Here is a 23,897-nt window from a genome sequence, read left to right as displayed (position 1 = left end):
CCTACGAGATGGCTTTTTAGAGCAGTTTGTCGTTGAGCCTACTAGACAATCAGCTATACTGGATTGGATGTTATGTAATGAACCGGAGGCGATTAGGGAGCTTAAGGTAAAAGAACCCTCAGGAGAGTGAGAGATCACAAAATGATTGAGTTCAACTTGAAATTTAATAGGGAGAAAGTAAAGTCTGATGTAGCAGTATTTCAGTGGAGCAAAGGAAGTTACAGTGGTATGAGAGAGAGGAGTTGGCCAAAGTAAGTTGGAAGGAGCTGCTGGCAGGGATATGTATTCCAAAACTGAAGCAATACTCAAATGGTAAAATAGTACAACCATAGCTGACAAGAAAAGTCAAAGCTATCGTAAAAGCAGAAGAAAGGGTATATGACAAAGCAAAAATTGGTGGGAAGATAGAGGATTGGGAAGTTTTTAAAAACCTATAGAGAGCAACTAAAAAAATCATTTAAAAAAAACGATGAAATATGAAAGCAAGCTGGCAAATAATATCAAAGTGGATAGAAGTTTTTTCAAGTATGTTAAAAATAAAAGAGAAATGAAAGTGGATCTAGGGCCGCTAGAAAATGAGGCAGGAGAAATAATAATGGGAGACAAGGAGAAGGCTGATGAACTGAATGAGTATTTTGCATGTCTTCACTGTGGAAGACACTAGCAGTATGCCTGATGTTGTAGTGTGTGAAGGAAGAGAAGTGGGTGCAGATACCATCACAAAGGAGAAGGAGCTCAAAAAGCTGAAAGACCTAGAGTCACCTGGACCAGATGAACTGCACACTAGGATTCTGAAAGAGGTAGCTTTAGAGATTGTGGTGGCATTAGAAATGATCTTTCAGAAATCATTGGTGCCAGAGGACTGGAAAATTGCAAATGTCACTCCATTCTTTAAAAAAGGGAGGAAGGCAGCAGAAAGGAAACTATAGACCAGTTAGCCTGACCTCAGTGGTTGGGAAGATGTTAGAGTCAATTGTTAAGGATGAGGTGATGGAGTACTTGGTGCCTTACGAACCTGTAGAACTCTTTGAGGAGATTACAAGTAGGATAGATAAAGGGGATGCAGTGGATTTTGTATATTTGGACTTTCAGAAGGCCTTTGACAAGGAGCCACACATGACGCTGCTTACCAAGTTAGGAGCCTATGGTATTACAGGAAAATTACTAACATGGTTAGAGCACTGGCTGATTGGTAGGAGGCAGCAAGTGGGAATAAAAGGATCCTTTTCTGGTTGGCTGTCAGTGACTAGTGGTGTTCTGCAGGGGTTGGTGTTGGGACCACTTTTTTATGCTGTATATAAATGATTTAGATGATGGAATAGATGGTTTTATTGCGAAGTTTGCAGATGATACAAAGGTTGGTGGAGGGGCTGGTAGTGTTGAGGGAATAGGTAGGATGAAGGAGGACTTGGACAGACTAGGAGAATGGACAAGAAAGTGGCAAATGAAATACAATGTTGGAAAATACATGATCATGCACTTTGGTAGAAGAAATAAATGTGCAGACTATTTTCTAAACAGGGAGAAAATCCAAAAATCTGAGATGCAAAGGGACTTGGGAGTCCTTGTGCAGAACACCCTGAAGGTTAACTTGCAGATTGAGTCGGTGGTGAGGAAGGCAAATGCCATGTTAGCATTCATTTCAAGAGGTCTAGGATGCAAGAGCAAGGATGTGATGCTGACATAAGGCACTGGTGAGGCCTCACCTTGAGAATTGTGAACAGTTTTGGGGCCCTCATCTTAGAAAAGATGTGCTGGCATTGGAGAAGGTCCACAGGAGGTTCACAAGGATGATTCCAGGAATGAAAGGGTTATCATATGAAGAACGTTTGATGGCTCTGGGTTTGTAATCACTGGAATTCAGATGGATGCGGGGTGATCTTATTGAAAGCTTTGGAATGTCAAAAGGACTAGACAGAGTAGATGTGGAAAGGATGCTTCCCATGGTGGGAGAGTCTAGGACAAGAGGGCACAGCCTCAGGGTAGAGGGGCGCCGTTTCAAAACAGAGATGCAGAGAAATTTCTTTAGCCAAAGGGTGGGGAATTTGTGGAATTTGTTGCCACACGCAGCTGAGAAGGCCAGGTTGTTGGGTGTATTTAAGGCAGAGATTGAGAAGGCCGGGAACTGGGGTTGAGGAGGAGAGAGAAAAAAAAAAGGATCAGCCATGATTGAATGGCGGAGCAGACTCGATAGGCCAGATGGCCTAATTCTGCTCCTATGTCTTAGAGCCTTATGGTTTTAAGCAGCAGTCAATCAAGATCTGAAGCACTCACCCAAGTTTGTTGAATGAGTACATAAATCATTGACACACATGTATGTTGTTTTTGAGCAGCAGCTAATAAGCAATTGGATTGATTGGCAAGAAATGCCAGAGAACACTTAAAAAGGTAAATCAGGAGGAATAAAAGAAGGCATGAAATTGCCCAGCAAACAAGGTGAAGGAGAATTCCAAGCAGTTCTACAGTTATATTAAGGGATAAAGAACTGCAAGGGACAAAACTGGTCCTCTGGAAGATTAGAATGGAAATCCATGCATGGAGCCAAAAGAGATGGGGGAGATCTTAAACTGATTTTTTTGCACCTGTATTTACTTAGGAGACGGCCATAGAGTCTCAATGTAGAAGTTGGCAGTTTAAATGGTTCAGAACAGACTAGATTGGCCGAAGGGCCTGTTGCTGAGCTTTACTGTTCTGTGACTATGACTCCATGACTATCAGCATTAAACAAGGTAATCTAAACATACAACATTCTATAGCTATGTTGTGGACTAGAGTGAACTTGTGGCGCAATGATAACCTTAATAGTGATGAACAATAAACATAATGCTTCCTTCGAAGTTTATCTACTGTGTTTACCATTATGAAAGCGCAAGGTACACAGACATTGCTGTTTCAAGGGCAAATAAAGAGTGATGGAGATGGATATCTTTTTACTGTGTGTACTTCAAGCTGAAATCCAAATTAACCTGTGCAAGAAATTATGTAAAAAATAAGCTTACGAACAGGAAGTGATGTTTTTACAAATTAAACTGCATAAAAAATGAACAGCACTGTTGGAGGAAGAATAATGTGTTTTCAAATGTAGTCAAATAAATCAACTTGTTGAAAGTCCGAGAAAAGTTCTGATGCAATTCAAACTATTCGAGATGATCACAAAAAAAAAAGCCAGGAAAGCTGACCTGGGAGGCTACCAAGGAGAAGACTTCACAACATTATTGTCAAAATTAAGGATGGAAGGGATAAGCACCTCCATGTGCAAAAACTGAAGTTCACTGACACTCCAGTTAGTGCTATCCCACAGAATGAAGCTACTATAACACATTTGGTCCTGCAGTCCAAAGAATCAGTTACACACCTCACTGTACTCAAGACATCTGCTCAGCCTGCATGCTGCTGTGCCAGTAACTTAGATCTCCCACAGCTACGAAAGGGGATCTCATTACTATATTGTTCAGTGTTGAGTGAAGCATGAAAACAATGTGCAGATGCTGGCTATGAAAACACAGATGAGCAACATAGTCCTGTAGGATGGCTGTCGTTGTAATCATATTGGATGCATTGTAAGCTACTATCTCTCCCCTTGACTTTGACTGCATAGCCAAGCAATGAGAGACTCCAAAAGACCTGGTTGATTTGTTGACAAATGTAGCAGCTACACAATTAATGTACCAGACATCACTACAGGAGCTCTGGTGAAACAGAATCAAAATTAGTATCTCCGGCATATGTTGTAAAATACACAATTTTGCAGCAGCAGTACATTGCAATACAAATTTTTTTTAAAAGCCTAAAAAGTACAAGTAATATATACAGTAGCATGCAAAAGTTTGGGCACCCTTGGTCAAAATTTCTGTTACTATGAATAGCTAAGCGAGTAAAAGATGAACTAATTTCCAAAAGGCATAAAGTTAAAGATGACACACTTCTTTAATATTTTAAGCAAGAAAACTTTTTAATTTCCATCTTTTACAATTTCAAAATGACAAAAAAAGAAAAGGGCCCGAAGCAAAAGTTTGGGCACCCTGCATGGCAATACTTAGTAACACCCCCTTTGGCAAGTATCACAACTTGTAAGCGCTTTTTGTAGCCAGCTAAGAGTCTTTCAAGTCTTGTTTGGGGGATTTTCGCCCATTCTTCCTTGCAAAAGGCTTCTAGTTCTGAGATTCTTGGGCTGTCTTGCATGCACTGCTCTTTTGAGGTCTATCCACAGATTCTCGATGCTGTTTAGGTCAGGGGACTGTAAGGGCCATGGCAAAACCTTCAACTTGTGCCTCTTGAGGTAGTCCATTGTGGATTTTGAGGTGTGTTTAGGATCATTATCCTGTTGTAGAAGCCATGCTCTTTTCATCTTCAGCTTTTTTATAGACGGTGTGATGTTTGCTTCCAGAACTTGCTGGTATTTAATTGAATTCATTCTTCCCTCTACCAGTAAATGTTCCCTTTGCCACTGGCTGCAACACATACTCAAAGCATGATCGATCCACCCCCGTGCTTAACATTTGGAGGGGGGTTCTTTTCATGAAATTCTGCACCCTTTTTCTCCAAACATACCTTTGCTCATTGTGGCCAAAAAGTTCTATTCAAAAAGTTCAAAGGAACATCTAAACAAGCCTGAAGGGAGAGGGAGTAGTGGAGAGTCCGTTATCGTGCCCGACGCCGAAGTCGACATAGTAGTAGTAGATGCATTTTGAAAACAAGTCCTGTGGACTGATGAAATTAAAATAGACATTTTTGGCTGCAATGAGCAAAGGTATGTTTGGAGAAAAAAGGATGCAGAATTTCATGAAAAGATCCCCCTCCAACTGTAGAGCACAGAGGTGGATGCTGCATTTTTAGTGGATGAAGCGTAGATGCTTGGCAAAATGGTCTCCCAATCTACATCGAGCAACTACGCTCCATCCGCAAAAAAAAAAGAGCAGGATCTCCCAAGGGCCACCCATGTAATTCCACTCTTATTCCAATATGTCTATCCACGGCATCCTCTACTGTTGCTATGAGGCCACACTCAGGTTGAGGACGACCACCTTATATTCTGTCTGGGTAGCCTCCAACCTGATGGCATGAACATCGATTTCTCGAACTTCTGGTAAAACCCGCCCCCCCCCCTTCATCAATCCCCATCCCCTTTTCCCTTCCCTCTCTCATCCATCTCCTTGCCTACCCACTGCCTCCCTTAGGTGCTCCTCCCTCTTTTCTTTCTTCCATTGCCTTCTCTCCTCTCCTATTAGATTCCCCCTTCTGCAGCCCTTTCACCAACTTCCCAGCTCTTTATTTCACCCCTCCCCCTCCCAGTTTCACCTATCACCTTGTGTTTCTCCATCCTCTTGCCCCACCTTTCAACTCTCCTCCTCTTTATTCCTCCAGTCCTGCTGAAGGGTCTTGGCCCAAAACGTCGACTGCATTCTTTTCCATAGATGCTGCCTGGCCTGCTGAGTTTCTCCAGCATTTAGTGTGTGTTTCTGCTAGCAACAGTTGTATCATTGGCAAATCTATAAATGGTATTTGAGTTGTGCCTAGCCACACAGTCATGGGTATAGAGGGAGTAGAGCAGCAAGCTAAGCATACATGCTTTAGGTGTGCCAGTGCTGATTGTCAACAAGGAGGTGATGTTATTTCTGATCTGCACTGACTGTGGTCTCCCAATGAGAAAGTCAAGTATTCAGTTCCAGAGGAAAGTACAGTGGCCCAGAATTTGGAGCTTATTGATTAGTATTAAGAGTATGATGGAATTGAATACCAAACTGTAATCAATAAACAGCAAACTGACATAGGTATTACTATCATCCAGGTGATCCAAGGCCAAATGGCTGATTTCTCCACCAGATTCTCAACATAACTTCAGATAGCAGGGCAGTACATCACAGCAGTTTCGTATTGTAGCAATACCTTCAACACATATTTCTCCAGATTATATTATGGTCTCTTTTATTCTCTGATTCCATTAATACCCTTTCTCTAGGGAAAGCATCCTTCGTATCAAGTAGCATGGCGAGAGGATCATCTAAAGATGGAAGGCAAAATATTCTGAAAAATAGAATCACCTACTGATTTATTATCATCACCATGCTTCTGCTCAGAAATACTTCATAATGACACAATTACAATTTCCACATTTACAGTGGCAATACTTCATCAATGCTCATTTTCAACTAAATATCAGAAAAACTAAAAACATCATCTTTGACTCTCATTACAAATTACATTTTCTGGGTACCAATTCTATGTCCATCCCTTTTCTTTGAACCAACTACAATTAAGCCTCCTGAACATTCACATGAGCGAACTGTTGGCCATCTGACTCTTCAACAGTCCTGATGAAGGGTTTCAGTCCAAAGTGTTGACTGCTTTTCTCTTTTCCATAGATGCTGCCTGGCCTGTTGAGTTCCTCCAGCATGTTGTAAAAGATGAGAGCAGGGTTTTAAAAAGAAGTGAGGGGAGAGCATGAACAGAAACTCAGCAGAACACAGAACAGATACTACAAGTATTTGGAAGGTTGGAGGGGCTGGCAAGGAACAGTTAATGACATAATAGAATTTGAGTATAACTCCAAAGTCAAAGATAGGTACTAATAAACAACAAGCTTATGATTTAGACTTTAGAATGAAAATATATTTTCCCAATTTTAAAGGTAATTAACACCAAAGTGGACTACAAAAAAATTACAAAATGGCTAAAATGCATAAACGACACATATAGCATGTAGCATTTGGAAAAGGATAGAGATGAAATCAGGATGTTTTATTAGGTTCAGGATAACTTCATTTATATGGTCTGAAAAGGACCCGAACATGGAACAGTAAAGGACAGGAACAGCACACAATATTCTGTCAAGGTAACTAAATTAGTAGTTCAATGCCCAACTAAACTAATCATTCCTGCAAACACAATGTTGATATCCTTCCATTTCTTGCACATTCATGTGCCAATCTCGGAAGGTCTTGAATGCCTCTGGTGTATTTGCTTCCAGCACCACCTCAGGTGGCACATTCCAGACACCCACCATTTAGCGCAAAAAAAAAACTGACCTCACGTATCGCTTTGAAATTGTCTCCTCTCACTTTAAATAGATGCTCTCCAGATACTTCATATTTCAATACAAGGACATAAAGATACTGGCTGTCTACTATCTTCTCCTGGTAATCTTATAAACCTCTTAGATCTCTTCTCAGCTTCCTCCGCTCCAGAGAAAACAACCCCAAACTGGTCCAATTTATCCTTACGGCACACGCCTTCTAATCCAAGGAGCATCTCACTAACCTCTTCTGCACACACTCCAAAGCCTCAACATGCTTCCATAATTACAGCACATGCCTTTTAATCCAAGCAGCATCTCACTAAACTCTTCTGCACACTCTCCAAAGGCTTGACATGCTTCCATAATGGGGCAACCAGAACTGGATGATATATTCCGGATGCAACCTGACTGGAGATGAAACATAAGCTGCTGACTTTTGGACTCAGCCCCAAGATCCCTCTGCGCATCAATGCTGTTGAGGGTCTTCCTTCTAACAGTGTACAGTCTCTTCACTAAATTATTTTGAACAGTATGTGTTATTTGGAAAAATGAACTTTTCTGAATTATGTGTGAAAGGGCTAAATGACCCCTGCCAAACTTCCTTATCTACATATCCTATAATTGATCCGAAAGAAAACCATTATTTACAAAGGTATAGTTTTACTAGTAGTAGATCAGTCATCCAAAATTTGTCATCCACAACAAATTACTGACAGTTAAATACCTTCTGAACTGCCCTAACAGGTCACCCATTCAAATATCTACAAAAGCAGTCCACTACAAATTTCTAAATTTGTGGAAGTCTCAGTGCTACTGGGTTTCTCTGTTAAACATTTTATCGCCACAGCAGTCCTCTACTGATCTCATTACTGCCACAGTTTAGCAGCTGCAATTTCACATACTACTCTTTAAAGGTGCAAAGCAAGTACAAGTTATATTCTAGAAGCTACAGGTGGGTGCTGCTAGTGATTCTGCAATGAGAGATATGTAGCAGATTGTCCCAGGAGAGTTAGAATAACCTGCATAGACTGAAGTGATACTCACATAAGGCAACTTAATTTTGCATAGACTCGTGTGCTTCGAACCAGAGGATACCACGAAGCTTCTTCAAGGACTGATACAATAAAAGTCATACAAGATTGCCTACACTCTGGGGAAGCCTGTGGTGGTGGGTTGAAGAAAAATATATGAAATCTTTTCACCTTGACAATACAGTTTGGCTAACTACTCAATGCATCAAAGAGCAGCAAACTATGGAAAGTGGCAGAGATGGAAGATGACTACAGTCATCCTGAGGCTAGAAAGCCAAGAATAACCATGACATTTACTTCCTGGAGAAAACAGTCCAGGCACGCACAGGCACAGTCCAGGGTTTGCTTGAGGTCACGGAGGACAACGATTTCAGATGGCCCTTTTACTGTCATCATTTCAGGGAAATGGAATTAGTAAAACCTGGCTGTTGGTTGTAAGATTGAAATTCATACTACCAATGTAGTTTGGGGGAATTTTATGCCCAATAAAGAATAAGCACATTCAAACCTCCCAGAGGGGCACATGTCAAATTTGCCAGTCTTTGATAAAAAAGCAGAAATGTGCATTATATTGTTCTATGCAGGTTAAGTTGATATTCAACAGGAGTCTAATATTACCCTTTGAGTTGCACAAAGGCATTTTTATGTCTCAATATGCATTTCTTTTGCCATTAGTTTCAGTAGATCTGCCTGACAGCAAACAAGATAATACTTCAGCCACACTTTCAAAGTTGGTAGATAATGTAACAACTGATGGAAGAAATCCATTATGACACCAGACAATTTAAATACAAAAATTTGAACAATGTATGGGATTTGTTTTTGCTTTAGTAAATCAACAGTACAAGAAAACAAGAATTAGCATAGCTGAAACCATTAAAAGGACAAATGGGTAGCACTGCAAGGTGATCTGCCATCTCCAGATTCAAACTTGACTTTGGTGCTGTGTGTGTGCGTGTGATGTCTGCACACTCCCCTTGGGATCACATACGATTACTGCTGGTGCTCTGGTTTCCCATGTTCAAATTCTTGAGAATTTTACATCGTCAAGAAATGCAACCAATCCAGAAAGACCAAGATGACAATACTGATTAGAACACACCATCACTTACTTTCATATTCAGAGCCACCAACTGAGGTAATGACTTTTCATTGAAAACAGCAACGAAGCAGTATTTGTACTTGGTCAGACAATGGATGCAACTGCAGTGTAAATAGGGTGAGGGTAACTACACTATCCATAGGGTCACCACAAGTCGACGATATACAACAAGAATAGTACTGGTGCCTGCTGGCCAAGATGCATGCCTGTACAAAAGTTCTCCATACAGCAAATGAGGACCGCAGCAGATTAGGTATTGATGGGTCCACTCAACAAAAATGACAAATGCTCATATTTAATGTCAAACAAAATGCAGTCTTCCACCAACATGGAAATCTTTGATATTGACTGATGATCAACTCTGTTGAACTTCCTCTGGTATAACTCAGGAGCCCCACACTGGCATGGCAATCACTGCCATACTTGCTGCAGATGAATGCAACAAACTGAAGTGGTACAAACTTCATGGCCTCTGCTTTCTCTGGGCCCTCTGTTCAACCGACTGTGCTTTCCACTGCTCTCGTGATACTTCGAGCAATTAGTTTTTGGAGGTCTTGACTGCGTGCAGTGATCTCCAAGTTAAATCAACATTGCCATTTTTACACCTTACCTTCATTTTCCTTAGTGGTAGAGGTATGAGCACGCAGTAACATTGTGACCCAGAAGCCAGTTCACCTCACAGAATATCCTTGGGAAAGAAGGTATCATTTATCTGACTAATATGGCCAATCCACTGAAACACTATTCAATTTGTAATGAATGATTCCTGATAGACAGGATTTCTAAGTTGGAGACAATGACCACCAAGAGATACCAAGGTGTATCTGAGATAAACTTAAGCCTTTTATTATCCCTTTCAAGCATTATCCATACCTAGTAATTATAGAGCAGTGTGTTAAGTACAAAGGCTTGTTAGACTCTCAGTTTCATATTCTTCATCAGGTTGCTATTGGTCCACAGTTCGTTGACCAGCTTGGGCACAACAGATGCAGCAAAAGGTGCATTAATTTAAGTGGAATATTGTTAATGTTTCTGCAGCCAGAATACATGGTGCTATCATTATCTAACTGGGGGTTAATTTTAATTGATGGTGGCATATTCGCATCCTGGTCCTAATGTTCATTTTTCCAATGCTGATGATCATTATGAACAAGAGAGAAACTAGATATTAGCTGCTGGAGCTGTTCCTCAATTTGGCATCATGAAGCAACTCTCTGAAATCTGGACAGACTTCTTTCTGTCTTAGCCCTCAAGCAGGCAGGGTTGAACAACTTTCCGTCAGTTCTGCTGTATTAACAGGTATCCTGTGGACATACTGAGGGTGCATGACAGCAGTAGTAGGAGGAACAGTGTGAACAAAGATCTCTTTCAAAGGAAGAATAATGAGGGAAGGATCAAGGACATGAATGAAATCATAGATCACTTTGAAATCAAGAGCTAGTATTATTCTTTGGTAAGCCAAATGAAAAACAGCACTGATTTTCTCTCTTCACAAAAATTAAGATTTGAGTTGAGAGGGATTTTAAAGAATAAGGCTAGCAAAACACCTTGGGGGCTGAATAAGATCGGAAAAGGAGATTTGTGGTCAATTTGCTAAAAGTAGCTTTGGTGACTATCTAAGTACCATTTCTAATAGTGTTTTCACATTGGTGTGAAAGACAAACCAAGATATTTCAAATTGATCAAAATGCCAGACTTTAGAATTAACAATGCCAACTGAAACAAGATATCACACCAGATCTTGCAGAAGAATGTCAACCAATTTAATGCAAAAATAATAAACCACTAAAAATGTTCCTAAATTCCAGAAAGAGGTCTACCTTTATGATCTAACTCTGCAATTTTAATAATAATGTAAGAGCACTTAGATGTTAAAAATAGTTACCTAGAGATAAGTACCACTTCATGATTTGGTTAAGACAGTTCCAAAAGTAGCTCAAACTCAATATTTTCCAAAAATTTCTTTTTAAACGAGTCTCTGATCAGTAATTTAGAAACAGAGAACTATCAGTATGAACAGTCAGAATACCAAAGATTCTATAGTCAAGTTACTGTTTTCAAACCAATCTATCTTGTGGAATTGCTGCAACGGTGAGGCTGGCAGGCCACTGGGAGGTGCATGACAGCAAACAATAAATGTGACTGAAAGCAGCACGTGAGATGAATGTAAAGCTCAGGCCAAGCCCAGCATGATCTTGCTCATTATGTTATAAAATAAATGCAAGAGATTTCAAACAGGGTGATATGGAAAAAACTCTTCACAAGTTGAGAGACTACAGAATCTGCATCAAGTAGAAAATATGTCAATAATCAAAATTAGCAATGATGTGGCTAAATACGATTTCTACTGTTTGGCTGTGTTGAGGGAGAATGCTGGCACGTACAATGGATCGGTCTATTTTTATAAGAAAATGAGAATGTGCTGGGAAAACTGGTCAGACAGCATATGTAGATCCAGAAACTGTCAACATGTCAAATCTATGACCCTTTGCAGACCTGAAACTAATTGCCTCTTTCTGCTGTCTGCCCTGCTGAGTGCTTCCAGCATTTTGTTTTTTTCTCCAGACTTCTAGAATCCTTATTTTAATTTTTATTATTTGCTTCTGCAATATTTTTCCGCACCTGGTATTGACTGATAACCAATGGAACAGGCAAAGTTCATGGGAAAAACTGAATCTAATGGCACATCTAACTAGAGGAAACTACAGCTCATCCACAATACTACACACAAATCTGATAAAAATAAGGCAGTAGACTTAAGAAGTGGTGCTAAAGAAGGGTGGCAGGATGGAGACATGTCTCTACCAAAGGAGGTATAAGGTGCTCCTTCCTGCAGGTCACCCTTGTGCAAGGTGTAGCACCAGCTTAGCCTCCTGATCAGGATCATGTGAAGCCAAGGGAACAGGTAATGGACAGTCATGTGAGCAGCTGGTGCATATCATAAGTCCTGGTTATGTGACCATTGACACTAGGCAGACAATCTTTGAAGAGTATTGAAAATGGCTGGAGTCACCAGTCTTGTAAAGATACCGCCCAGCAGAAGGCAATGGCAAACCAGTTCTGTAGAAAAGTTTGCCAAGGACAATCATGGTCAACAGATGGAAGATCATGATCGCCCATGTCATACAACACAGCACATAATGATGGTGACTGTGCTAAAGTAGAGAATGGTATGATGAACCGATGTGAAACCTGACATTATGCACATCATTCAAGGTGGCACAAATTTACCCATGTCAATAATTCCTCCATTGTCAAATTATCCCACAGTTCATCTCAGTCTCTCTGTTCCACAAGTTCTGTGCCGCTCTCTCTGCCCAACTACTAGATTCAGATATTCAAAGTACAATTATTATCGAAGTAGGTATGCAGTATACAACCCTGATATTCATCTTCCTGCAGACTGCCACAATACAAAGAAACACGATGGACCCAGTTCAAAGAAAACATTAAACACTCAAATCGCGCAAACAGCAAAAAGTGAGTGAATAACACACAAATTATTAAACATCCAACCACAGAGTCCTTGAACCAGTCTAAGAATGTTCAATTTAGTTTAGTTCAGCTTAGATTAGTTCAATTTAGCGCTGTCATTCATTGACTGCAGGCCACAGAGCCAGTGCTCTGATCAAAATTGCACAAAATAGCAATAAAAAAGTGTGACCAAAAATCAAAAACACATATTAATGGCAGAGTCCTCTAAAAACAAGTCCAATCCACAAACCACGCCTATCAAACCTTGCCCAACACTGTTACACCTTCTTCTGACAGCAATGAACGAGAGGGAGACTGGTCAAACACCGGCAGATGGTGCTGAACACCTGCTCGCCTTCCACTCTCACCCTTATTGATTTCAATCTCACTCGACACTTCAATCAGCAAGATCAGTGAGTAATGGAGCCGATAATGGGTTTGTGCTCCCCCATTAGGCCGCATACTCTGGTCTCAACCTCGCTCTCCCACACCAAATTGCCTCCGAGACAGCGAAGTGCCAGATCACTCAGTCAGCCCAGAAACACATGATCAAAATGTAAATTACACGCTCCTATCGCACAAAGATTAGTAGTAGTAGTTTCACAAATGGTCTGCAGGACATTGCCATTAGTCGCGTGGTTGCTGGCACCATTTTGCCAAACTGATACCCATCTAGCAGCCTCTTGTGCCCCCATGATTAGATTGCTCACGGATTCCTTTCTTTTTTACAATCAGATGAGCAGACCGTCATCCTGTGTCCCATAACTGCTCCTACTTCTATTTCTTCATCTCATGAAACAACCTCAGAAGAATCATAAAGAACTACAACACAGGAACAGGCCTTTCGGCCCATCTTGTCCATGGCAAACTATTATTCTGCCTAGTCCCATCGACCTGCAGTTGGATCATAGCTGTTCATACTCCTCCCTACACCTCCCACCCATGTACTTATCCAAGCTAGTCTTAGGATTGTTATGATGGGAAACAACTCCTTCCCCCAGGTGCTGAGACTACTGAGCACCCTGCCACAACCAGGTCTCATCACATATGTAGAGCTAGAAGCAATATACTGTTTACTTTTTCACTTGTGTCATAAAAGTACCTTACTATTCAAGTTATTTGTGGTAGTATTACCTTATGTTGTGTGTTAGTTATATATACTGTGTTGTGGAGGAACATTGTTTCATTTGGCCATATACATGTATACGGTTGAATGACAATACATCAGAACTTGAACTTTAACTTAAATGTTGAAATCAAACTCACATTCATCACTTCCGCTGGCAGCCCATTCCACACTCTCATCACTGAGCGAAGTTCCCCCTCACATTCCCCTTAAACATTTCAACTTTCACCCTTAATCCAAGACCTCCAGTTTGAGTCTCATCCAACCTCAGTCTGCTTCCATTTACGCTATTTACCCCTCAAAATTTTGTATATTTCTATTAAATCTCAGGTTACACATGCAGGAAGAGATTGATGGTGGGTGGGAGTTGGGTGAGGGAGGCAGAAAGAAGTAGGGATAGAGGATGCTGAATGTTAGAACTGAGGTGATAATGCAGTTAAAATAAGTGGATGAGAATTTTAAACTTGTGTACCAGGAAAAACTTAGAATGACTACTAGCACGCTGGAAGTGATGGAAAAGCTGCTCAATTGTGAATAAATTTAAATTGAAATGAATATAATTTTATTATTATACAGAAAAAAAATCTAAACCCACTATCATATTTCAATATTATGATTTAAGTTAATTTACATGAATATAGAGTAATGAGGTTGCAAGTATGACTCAAATATGTATTGGTATTATTTTATCTTTTTTTTACTTATATACTTCTTGTACTCTATTATTTTACATAGAAATTAATAATAAAAATATTGAAAAAGTAAAAGAAAGAAATGAATGTCCAGCAAGGCAAATGGACAGACAGGTGACTGTGGATGTTGGAATCTGGAGCAACCAAGGATTTGTTGGAGTAATTTTGCAGGTTGAGTAGCTTTAGGACTAAGTGTGGAAAGAGAAGATAGCTAATACAAAGAGAGGGGAAAGGGGGTAACAGTAGACCAAAGAGAGGTGAAGGGCGTCACTGGAGGCAAGAGCCAATGGATATCAGAGGTAGACAAACCAAGCTGCCCACCTTCCCCCCCCATCTGGCTCTAAATGGGCATCTTCTTTTTAACTGCGTCCATTTATCATCCACATGGATCTCTCCACCTACTAACTCATTATTTTGTCAAGCAAGGAAGTTACAAGTATCTTGTAAAATAGCACTCTTGCTGCAGTGATGAATAGCACAAGCACACATTTAAAGGCTGAGAACAGCTTATAGAATGTATATTTCATACCGAGGGGAATAATTTCATATTAATATTTGCCATTTTGGCAAAATCACCAATATTTTTGCCCATGTAAGTCAGCTTTATTATTTTATTTATTTATTGTATTTAAAGATACACTGCAGAATAGGCCCTCTGACACTTTGCGCCCTGCTACCTGACAACCCGTGATTTAACCCTAACCTAATCATGGGAGAATTTACAATGACCCATTAATCTACCAACTGGCAAGTCAGAAACACCAAAAAATCTGCAGATGCTGGAAATCCAAAGTAACACACACAAAATGCTAGAGGAACCCAGCAAGCCAGATAGCATCTATGGAAAAGATTAAACAGTCGATGTTTCGGGCTGAGATCCTTCACCAGGAAAAAAAAGATGAGATCTTTTCTCTTTATCTCTTTCTTCCAAAAGAGGAAAGAGATAAAGGGCTGGAGGAAAGGAATCTGATGGGAGAGTACAGAAGACCATGAAAGACAGGATGGAGGAAGAGCATCAGAAGGAAGTGATGGGCAGATAAGGTGAGAGGGGAAATAGGGAATGGTGGTGGGGGGGGGCAATTACTGGAAGCTTGAGAAATCGATGTTCATGGAGGAGAAAACCTTACATTCCATCCAAGTAGTCTCCAATCTGATGGCATGAACATCGATTTCTCAAACTTCCGGTAACTGCCCACCCCCTCTCCATTCCCCTTTCCTGCCCATCTCTCTCACCTTATCTCCTTACCTGCCCATCACCTCCCTCTAGTGCTCCACCCCTTTCCCTTTCTTCCGTGGTCTTCTGTCCTCTCCTATTAGACTCCCCCATCCCCTGCCCTTTATCTCTTTCACCAGTAAACTTCCCAGTTCTTTACTTCACCTCCTCCCCCTCTTTCACCTATCACCTACTATCTTGTACTTCTTCCTCGCCTCCCTCCAACTTCCTACCCTGACTTCTCAACTTTTTTTCTCCAGTCCGAAACATCAAATACTTACTCTATTCCATAGGTGCTGTCTGGCCTGCTGAGTTCCTCCAGCATTTTGTGTATATTAGCTAGCAAGTCTTTGGACTGTGGGATGAAACCGGACCACCCAGAGAAAATCCAAGCATTCCATGGGAAGAATTACAAACTCCTTATATAGAGGACGTTGGGATTGATCTCTGAACTCCCAACACCCTGAGCTGTAATAGTGCTGTGCTAACTGCTACACTACCCTGGCATACTTTATTCCAAAAAATTTGGAATAGAACAGCCCTTCAAATGTTTCTAATTGTCTCAAACTGCATGCAGAATTCAAGCTTGAATGTGATGAAACCCATGAATGCACATAAAATATTCCAAAACTGGAAAGCAAGCTTGAAACAAAATTATTCTATTTTGCACTGATATTAAGTCCATTTTCTAACATCATTACAAATCATCTCCCTTAGCTAAAATATCATTCAAAACATTAAAATTATTAAAAATAAAATCCACAGTAAAATTATTTCAGAGATCATACACATTTGTTTCTAGATTAGATTGAACAAACTATTTACCATATTTGGTCTGAAGTAAGGCTCACAAACTTTTGTTTAGGTTTTCAGCATTGTGCCAAACACTATCATGTGATGATATTAAATCACTGCCTTTCAGTTTGCTCTGTTCTCGTTTATTACTGTGAAAAAGGACATGGCCTAAGATTTGGGATTTCCAAATATGTTTTATGTCATGAAAAATCAAATCTGTTCCAGCATCACACTGAATTTAACATTTAAAAAGCCACTTAAATTATTTGTCAAAAGCTTAAATCCCAATTTGCATAGAATAATATGCACAAGCAAATGTAAACTGTTTCTGTTCTTTGCAATTTTTGCCCACGGTATTAATCCTAGTCACACTTCGTACTCAAATCAAATGCATGTAATGCGATGAGAGTGATAAGGAAATCATGACTGCAACCACGATCATTTCTTTCAACTTACAATTTACAACTGAAGCTCTAAAATCACTAAACAATGACTGAAATTCTATCAAAAGCCTTCCACTAAAAATACATTTTAGAACACAGTAATTTAATTCTGACAACAAGTGCGTAGGGTATGATGGTTCAGCTTTGTCTCCATAGATTTAAAAAAAATCAACTTCATGCACCCTAACATCCTAAAGTAAATTTTCTAGCCCATTAAACTAATCCTGAATTTCACTTCTGGCAGAGATTTGCAACATTTCCAAATTTCAAACAATGTTGGGCCAAGAAACTTTAGTGATATGTCTGTCCCAGCCTCCTGCACAAAATATATGGATCAAATTTCTAGACCACAAAATGCACATTTTCTTAACTGTGTAAATAAGAATATAGTAATAAGAATATATGGCATTCTTATTTTTGCCATTCCACAGTTCTGTTCAAATCATTTTTTTAGGTCATTCTTCCTTTCTCTTCAGGCTGTGTTATAATAAAAAATGCAGGCCCTGGTGCTCTAAGGTACTCAACTGCTTGGCAAGTTTGAAGTTCCTATTCTCCAGCGCCTTTACAATAACTTTCCCCTTGTATTAATTTTTTGAGGATCAAGACAATTTCTGTCAAGGCCAGCTTTTACTGACTATTCCTATTTGACCTTGAGATGGTGCTGGCAAGACATCAGCTTGAATGGCTGCAGTTCTTGAAGCGAAGAAACTTCAACAATACTGTTGAGCAGCAAGAGCCAGGTTTAAACAGCAATAATGAAGAAATTCCAAATATGGATTTCATGTGATTTGGAGGGGAATATGCAGGTAGTGGCATTCTGAGGCATGTGAAGTCTTGTCTCACAAGGTGGTAAGAAGTTCTGAATTTGGCAAGTACTGTTGGAAGAGCTCAAGTTCATAGATGGGAATCACTACAGTTACGGTGCATTAGGGGTAGGTTGGTGGACTGTATTTTCTGCTGGATGCTGGATAAAGATGCAGCTATACTAATGGAGGCAAGGGGAGACTTCCACTATTCTAATATACCTTGCAGATAGTAGAAAGACTTTGATGCGTCAGGTGAGTCATTGATGTCATATTCTGACCTCTTGCAGCCACAGTATTTGTGCTGGTTCACTTTGAGTTTCTGGTTAAGGTAGACTGGGCAACACACAGCAAAAGCAATGCCACTAAATGTTAAGGATAGTTGGTTAGACTCTCTCTTGCTGGAAATGGGCAATGAATGGCAGTTTTGTGGTGCAAAAACTACCTCCCACTCAACAGCTCGTGCCTGAATGCCATCTGGATCTTACTTCTTTCTTTGCTAAGGAGTTGAGAAGAAAATTGAATGTTAACTCAACATCTCCACTCTGACCTTATGATGGAATAAAGGTCATTGATGAGACATCTAAAAATACTTTGGCCATAATGAGTACAAGAACTCGTGCACTGATAATCCGAGGCTGGAGTGATTACCCTCAAACAACCATAACAGTTTTTGTTAGGATGAGGTACAACTCCACGCTTTGAAATGCTTTTCCCACAATTTCCATTGACATTAGTTTTACTGTGGCTCAATGTCGCTACACTCAGTCATGTGATGCCTTGATGCCAAGGTCAGTCACTCTTGTCCTCAAGTGTGGAGATCCACATTTGGGCAAAGACTGTGGTGGAGTTTGAGAACAAGAGGTCAGCAAGGCACTTGAACTCAGCATCAAACAGCTGACAATTGGTAAATGCATGCTGTCTGACTGTAGTGTTTGTGACGTCATTCACCTTCCTGATTATTGCAAGTAAACTAATTAGCCAGTGATTAGCAGGATCTGATTTGTCTTCCTTTTTCTGGACTGGAAAAGGGGCAATATTCCAGAGTTGTGTTAATGTCAGTTTCAGTAGCTTTACTGAAACAGCCTGGCTAAAGCAGAACACAATGGTATAACTGGTATGTTACTAGGCCCCACAGACTTTGCTGTACCCATTGCTCTCAGCTATTTCTTAATATTGCTTAGAATGAATTGAACTGACTGAAGATTAGCTTTTGTGATGGTTGAGGGGGATCTCAGGAGGATAACCATGACAGATCATCTTATATAAGATCACTTATGGCTAAGCACTGTGGCAATGCTGCAACTTCTTTCATTCACAATGCTGGTCCTGCCCTCACAGTGGAGGTGTGATATTCCTAGAGCTGTTGCCTCCTGCTAACTGCTTAATTGCCCAGCTCCAATCATTAGCACACTAATTTCCTTTATTGTATGAAGTTGCAGAGTGAAAGAATCAAACATTCAATGAACAGCCTAAAATACACTGTACTAGTATCTATTTAAGCAACTTCAATCCACTCTCTTCGTAACTGAAAATGGGCAATTAATATGTCTGTACCATTATTTGTCATATTGTGAGAGCTAATTAAATACTGAATATAAATGAGGAAGTATATGGTTTGGAATATTCTGTATACTCAGTTAAAATATCATACAAGGCAAATCAGCACATTTACCATTGACGTGATTAAGCTGCATGAACCCTATCAACTTAGTCAGATTCACTCAAATCTCACTAGCTGCTCGTAAAAGAACTGATTCAAGCAACCTTCCTTCCCATTTTCAAGAAAATTCTCAGCATGAATCACAAAATAAGTACCAGTTGAATTTAGTACACTATACCAACATTGGAAGCTGCCTCTTGATCTTGTGGAAAACCTGAACAACACAACGTGTTACATACTACATAATGGTAATTGTTTTTTATTCAAGTGGTTTTTGAATTTTCATTCCCAAAAGCGGAGGAAACCAAATGGACAGAAATTTCCAATATTCAATAATAAATTTAAAGATCACATTTCTATTCACTCTGTTGTATTGACACCAACATTTTTGTTAAGAAAATAAAGTACATTTGTGAGTAATTTTTTTAAAAATTCAAACAAAAGATATGGCTATTCCAGCTTAAAACAAACTTGCCCATATTTGTATTATTACTATAAATGTTTTCTGATATCCCTCGTCTGAGTTAAATGCTATTTGATAAAATACTTGCAAATAAATAATCACATGCAATTGTACATGTGCGATGGAGGTTTGTTTTTTCTTGTACGATATACAGAAATACAGAAATCAAGGAGGATATGAATAAAGCCTTTAAGTCCATTGTTAAATATGCATCAATTATTTAGGAGTTGATGTATCTACTGATGAAGATTACATCCCCCCCCCACCCCAACACAAATGTTTACATGATATTACAAGCTCATGTTATAGTACTTCTGGTTTATGTGGTGACAGCTAATCAAGCTGAGCAAGAATGAATAATTTAGCTACATGTACTCAAATCAATTCTTAAGAGTGAATTATTCAATAACTACTCTGTTCAATTCAAAAGCTTTAAAGATCACGAATAGCACTTTAAAAATGCTTTCCATTTTTGCTGAACTTTATTTGTTGCAGAAGGAATTCAATTTAATCTTTGTGCTTACATACAAATACTACTTTAAGAACTGTTTGATATGATCAGACTGTATTGCAATCTTCCAGCACTTACACAAACGTGATGTTCCTGATATTGAAGCAGATTCAATAACCAAAGATATATGCTAATTCTATTTACTAATATCAACAACTTCACTGACTTGAGAACATCGGATCTGATTGTAACATACTCATTTCAGTACTCCCAAAACCAATAAGAGTGTCTATGTAAAGCGTGTAAATATTGCACGAGCTACACTTACAACTAGATGTTTCCTAAATCCAGCATTGGAGAAATCAGGATTAACTCAGCTTTTACTGCAACAGCTTTATGTGAAAAAGATTATTTATTTAAGATTATATTACTTAGTTCATTCACATAATTAAAATTAACGGTACATACCTCCTCCCATTCTGACTGAAAGGATGGCGATTTTTCTAACTGTTTCTTCACTGAACTGCAGTTCGAAAGAGACTCACTGCGACTTCCCAGCATATCCTCCTCAGATGGAGAACGGGTAATGAGATCTGAATCTGATTTTGACAAACTTCTTGCTAATTTAAGGTCCACTTTATCCTTTCCACTCAACCGCACTCTTCCCAAAGTACATGTCTGTTTTTCTACTCCCTTGCCGAATAAAATGTCTTTATGTTGGACAAGTCTGGAGCTTATTAAAACGTCTGGTTCCGTCTGGTTGATGATGGTACGAAGGTTACTATAGATTACCTGCTGCCCTTTTGGTTCAACAGTGTCTGCAGCAGCAGAGTTCTTAATGCCAGCGTTCTCAGCTTGCACTGTTGCACAATGTTGACTCTCTGACAACTCTCTGTTCAGCATCGCTTCAGTTTCCACTCCCCCTTTGCTCAGAGCAGCTAGTAGTGTGACTGGATCCTCCTGAATCTCACAGACTGGAGGTGAACCATGCAGAAGACCCGAAAACTGTTCAGGAATGTTGACGTCTTGAGATTCAATCTCACTTTTCATGTGACCTTCAGAAGCAAAGTGAAAATCAAAAGAATAGTTTATTAAATACCCAGCTCAGAGAGCTGAAACAGACAGCTGATTGTAAAAGATTTCTGCAAACACAGTTGCACAACATTTGTGAAATTCCAATCCCAAAGCTGATTTATACAGTCAGATGAAAGACATTACTGCCTATGTATAGCTGTTATTAATATTAATATAAAGCAATGCTTCCTTTATATGGACAGAATTCTATGATTAAAACTACAAACGGCATGATGGTAGGCATAAATAAAAAATAGATGTAACAGACCACCGGCCCTGTGGGAATACATTCAATTGTATAGAGAACTGCAAAATATGTCAGACAGCATGATTTGTACAAATAAATCCTCAATTATCCCAGGTTTACCTTGGAACAGCAGGAGAGCCTTTTAACTTCTTTACTCTGTACAGCTCAGTATATGTATTATTTGCATTGTTAACCCTACAAATACCATACAAATCAGATTGCCTATCTCTATTCCCTTTTCAAGTAACGTGGTCTATTTTAAGAGAAATTTCCTTTCCTCTTACAGATGCTGATTTCTTGTTGCTCTGGATTCCAGCAGTCAAAAGTTCAAAGTTGAAAGTAAATCTATTATTAAAGTACTCATATGTCACTCTATGCAAACCTGAGATTTGTTTTCTTCTGGGCATACTCAGTAAGTCCAAGAAATATAACAGAGTCAATGAAGGATCACACCCAGTGTACAAAAGACAAACTGTACAAATACGAAAGGACGAAAAGAAATAATAATAGTAAATAAGCAATAACTACTGAGAATATGAGATAATTAGTCCTTGAAAGTGAGCCCATAGTTTGTGGGAACAGTTTGCAGTAATAGAACAACTGAAATTGAGTAAGTTATCCCCACTGGTTCAAGAGCCTGATGGCTCTGGTGTAATAACTGTTCTCAAACCTGGTGGTGTGGGTCCTGAGACCCCTGATCTTCTCCTTAACAGCAGCAGTGAGAAGAGAGCATGACCTGGGTCAATACATCATTTTCAATTAATCACTTACACAAGCCCCCCCCCCACCCCCGTGGTTAATTATTTTAATGATTTCACCAATAACCTATTGTCTACATAATCAACAGGTAGATACCAGCTGGTCATTCATAATTCTATTAGAGGCTTTAGAGTCTGAGTTGTGAATTGTACACTGTTTGGGTGTGATCTTTCATTGATTCTATTATATTTCTTGTACTTACTAAGTATGCCCACAAGAAAATGTATTTTTCTCCTGAAGAAAAATAGAGAACTGTTTTCATTTCCACGTAGGTAGTTTTGCAATCTTTGCTTTCTTTTACATGATTTTCCTCTACATGAGTGTGATAATAATCTGCTCACTCTAATTAGGAATTTTAGAAAAGCACCTAATATTCTATTTTCTGGTAATTCCACACAACCCTTATGAAGTTCAGGCTGCATGTTCAACCTGAGATGACAGAAAGACAGCCCAAATGAAATAAAATTACCAACCGGGCTAGCTATCAGGAGGTACCAGAGAAAAAGTTCATAATCTCCGATGGAAACAAAATACCAAGGCAAGATGCTCTGCAGTCCATTCACTTACTATAAATCTCAATTGCCAATTTAGTAACATATGTGCTTTTAAATTTTAAACCATCTTTCTCCATTAATTCACCAGGCACCAAATTCCATACCCTAATCATTACCATTTATTAGGATGTTGAAATTGTCCTTTAGCCCGATAGTCCACATCTGTGGATAAAAGTCAACTACTACAACCAGAAAAAAAAACATAATCAGAAAACAAATCAAGTTTAATTGACAATGGATACCCAATTAGAATCCTGTATTCACCCAAAGTGGAGATCAGTGGGCTATCCATTCAAAAGGCACCAGAATTAGCAAAAACACACAGGTACGTACAACTACAATAACTTGCACTTGTCAGTCAAATTAACGGAACATGTAAAGGCAATGCACGAGAAAGGACTAGGGTGAGAAGTACTAAGAAGCTCTGTGAACAATTCAGGTATTTCCTAAAAAGTGAAGCTTAAGAATTAATACAGAGGATTAAAATGCACACATCTAGGTCAAAATACATCAAATCTAAAAATTCAGGTTTGTTTTTAAATTAGCTGTAAGAGTTGAATTTATCAATTTACATTTCTTCTAAAGTTACTATCACTTTAGCATTGTTCTAGAAGTGATTCCTTAAACAAAGTACTGCTGACATTAACTCAGAAAAGTGTGCTAATTGATAGCAAGAGTAGTGAATTATGACCAGGTACAATATCGCTTTCAAATGTTTGTCAATTTAACTGTGGTCGTTAAATGAACTGGCAATCATTTGATGTCTGTGGTCTTACTAGGGAGTGAACTTGGGCTTTAAAACATGGCAGAAGACTAATTTGTTCAGGATTGATATGCTACAAGACATATTATGCATACTTAGCTTCAAGGAAGCCCATTTTCCTAAGGTTCTAAGATTGATGACCATTTTTATATCCACAGGAGACACTGCAGCAGCACTTCCTGAGTTCATTCTGTTTCTGATTACTCTTCCTGTTTATCTAAAAAAAGTG

The 23,897-nt window shown here is 39.3% G+C and overlaps 1 protein-coding gene across 14 annotated transcripts in view; it reads right to left on the bottom strand.

The window, feature by feature from the left end:
* Nucleotides 1–23,897, bottom strand: part of LOC140209900 (ankyrin repeat and SAM domain-containing protein 1A-like) — a 409,914-nt gene that overhangs the window by 161,858 nt on the left and 224,159 nt on the right. For 10 of the 14 annotated variants that reach the window (XM_072278542.1, XM_072278543.1, XM_072278544.1 and 7 more), the window contains 2 exons: nucleotides 23,022–23,087; nucleotides 20,740–21,326 (listed from right to left, as the gene is read on the bottom strand). In XM_072278542.1, coding sequence (XP_072134643.1) covers nucleotides 20,740–21,326; nucleotides 23,022–23,087 — 653 coding nt within the window. Of the gene's footprint in view, nucleotides 1–13,888; nucleotides 13,920–20,739; nucleotides 21,327–23,021; nucleotides 23,088–23,763; nucleotides 23,886–23,897 lie in introns of those variants that run through there. The other 4 variants (XM_072278552.1, XM_072278548.1, XM_072278550.1 and 1 more) reach the window with 3 other exon arrangements.

The sequence above is a fragment of the Mobula birostris genome, chromosome 14 (genome assembly GCF_030028105.1).
Source record: "Mobula birostris isolate sMobBir1 chromosome 14, sMobBir1.hap1, whole genome shotgun sequence".
Classification (NCBI taxonomy): Eukaryota; Metazoa; Chordata; class Chondrichthyes; order Myliobatiformes; family Myliobatidae; genus Mobula; species Mobula birostris.
This window is presented reverse-complemented; position numbering and strand designations above follow the sequence as displayed.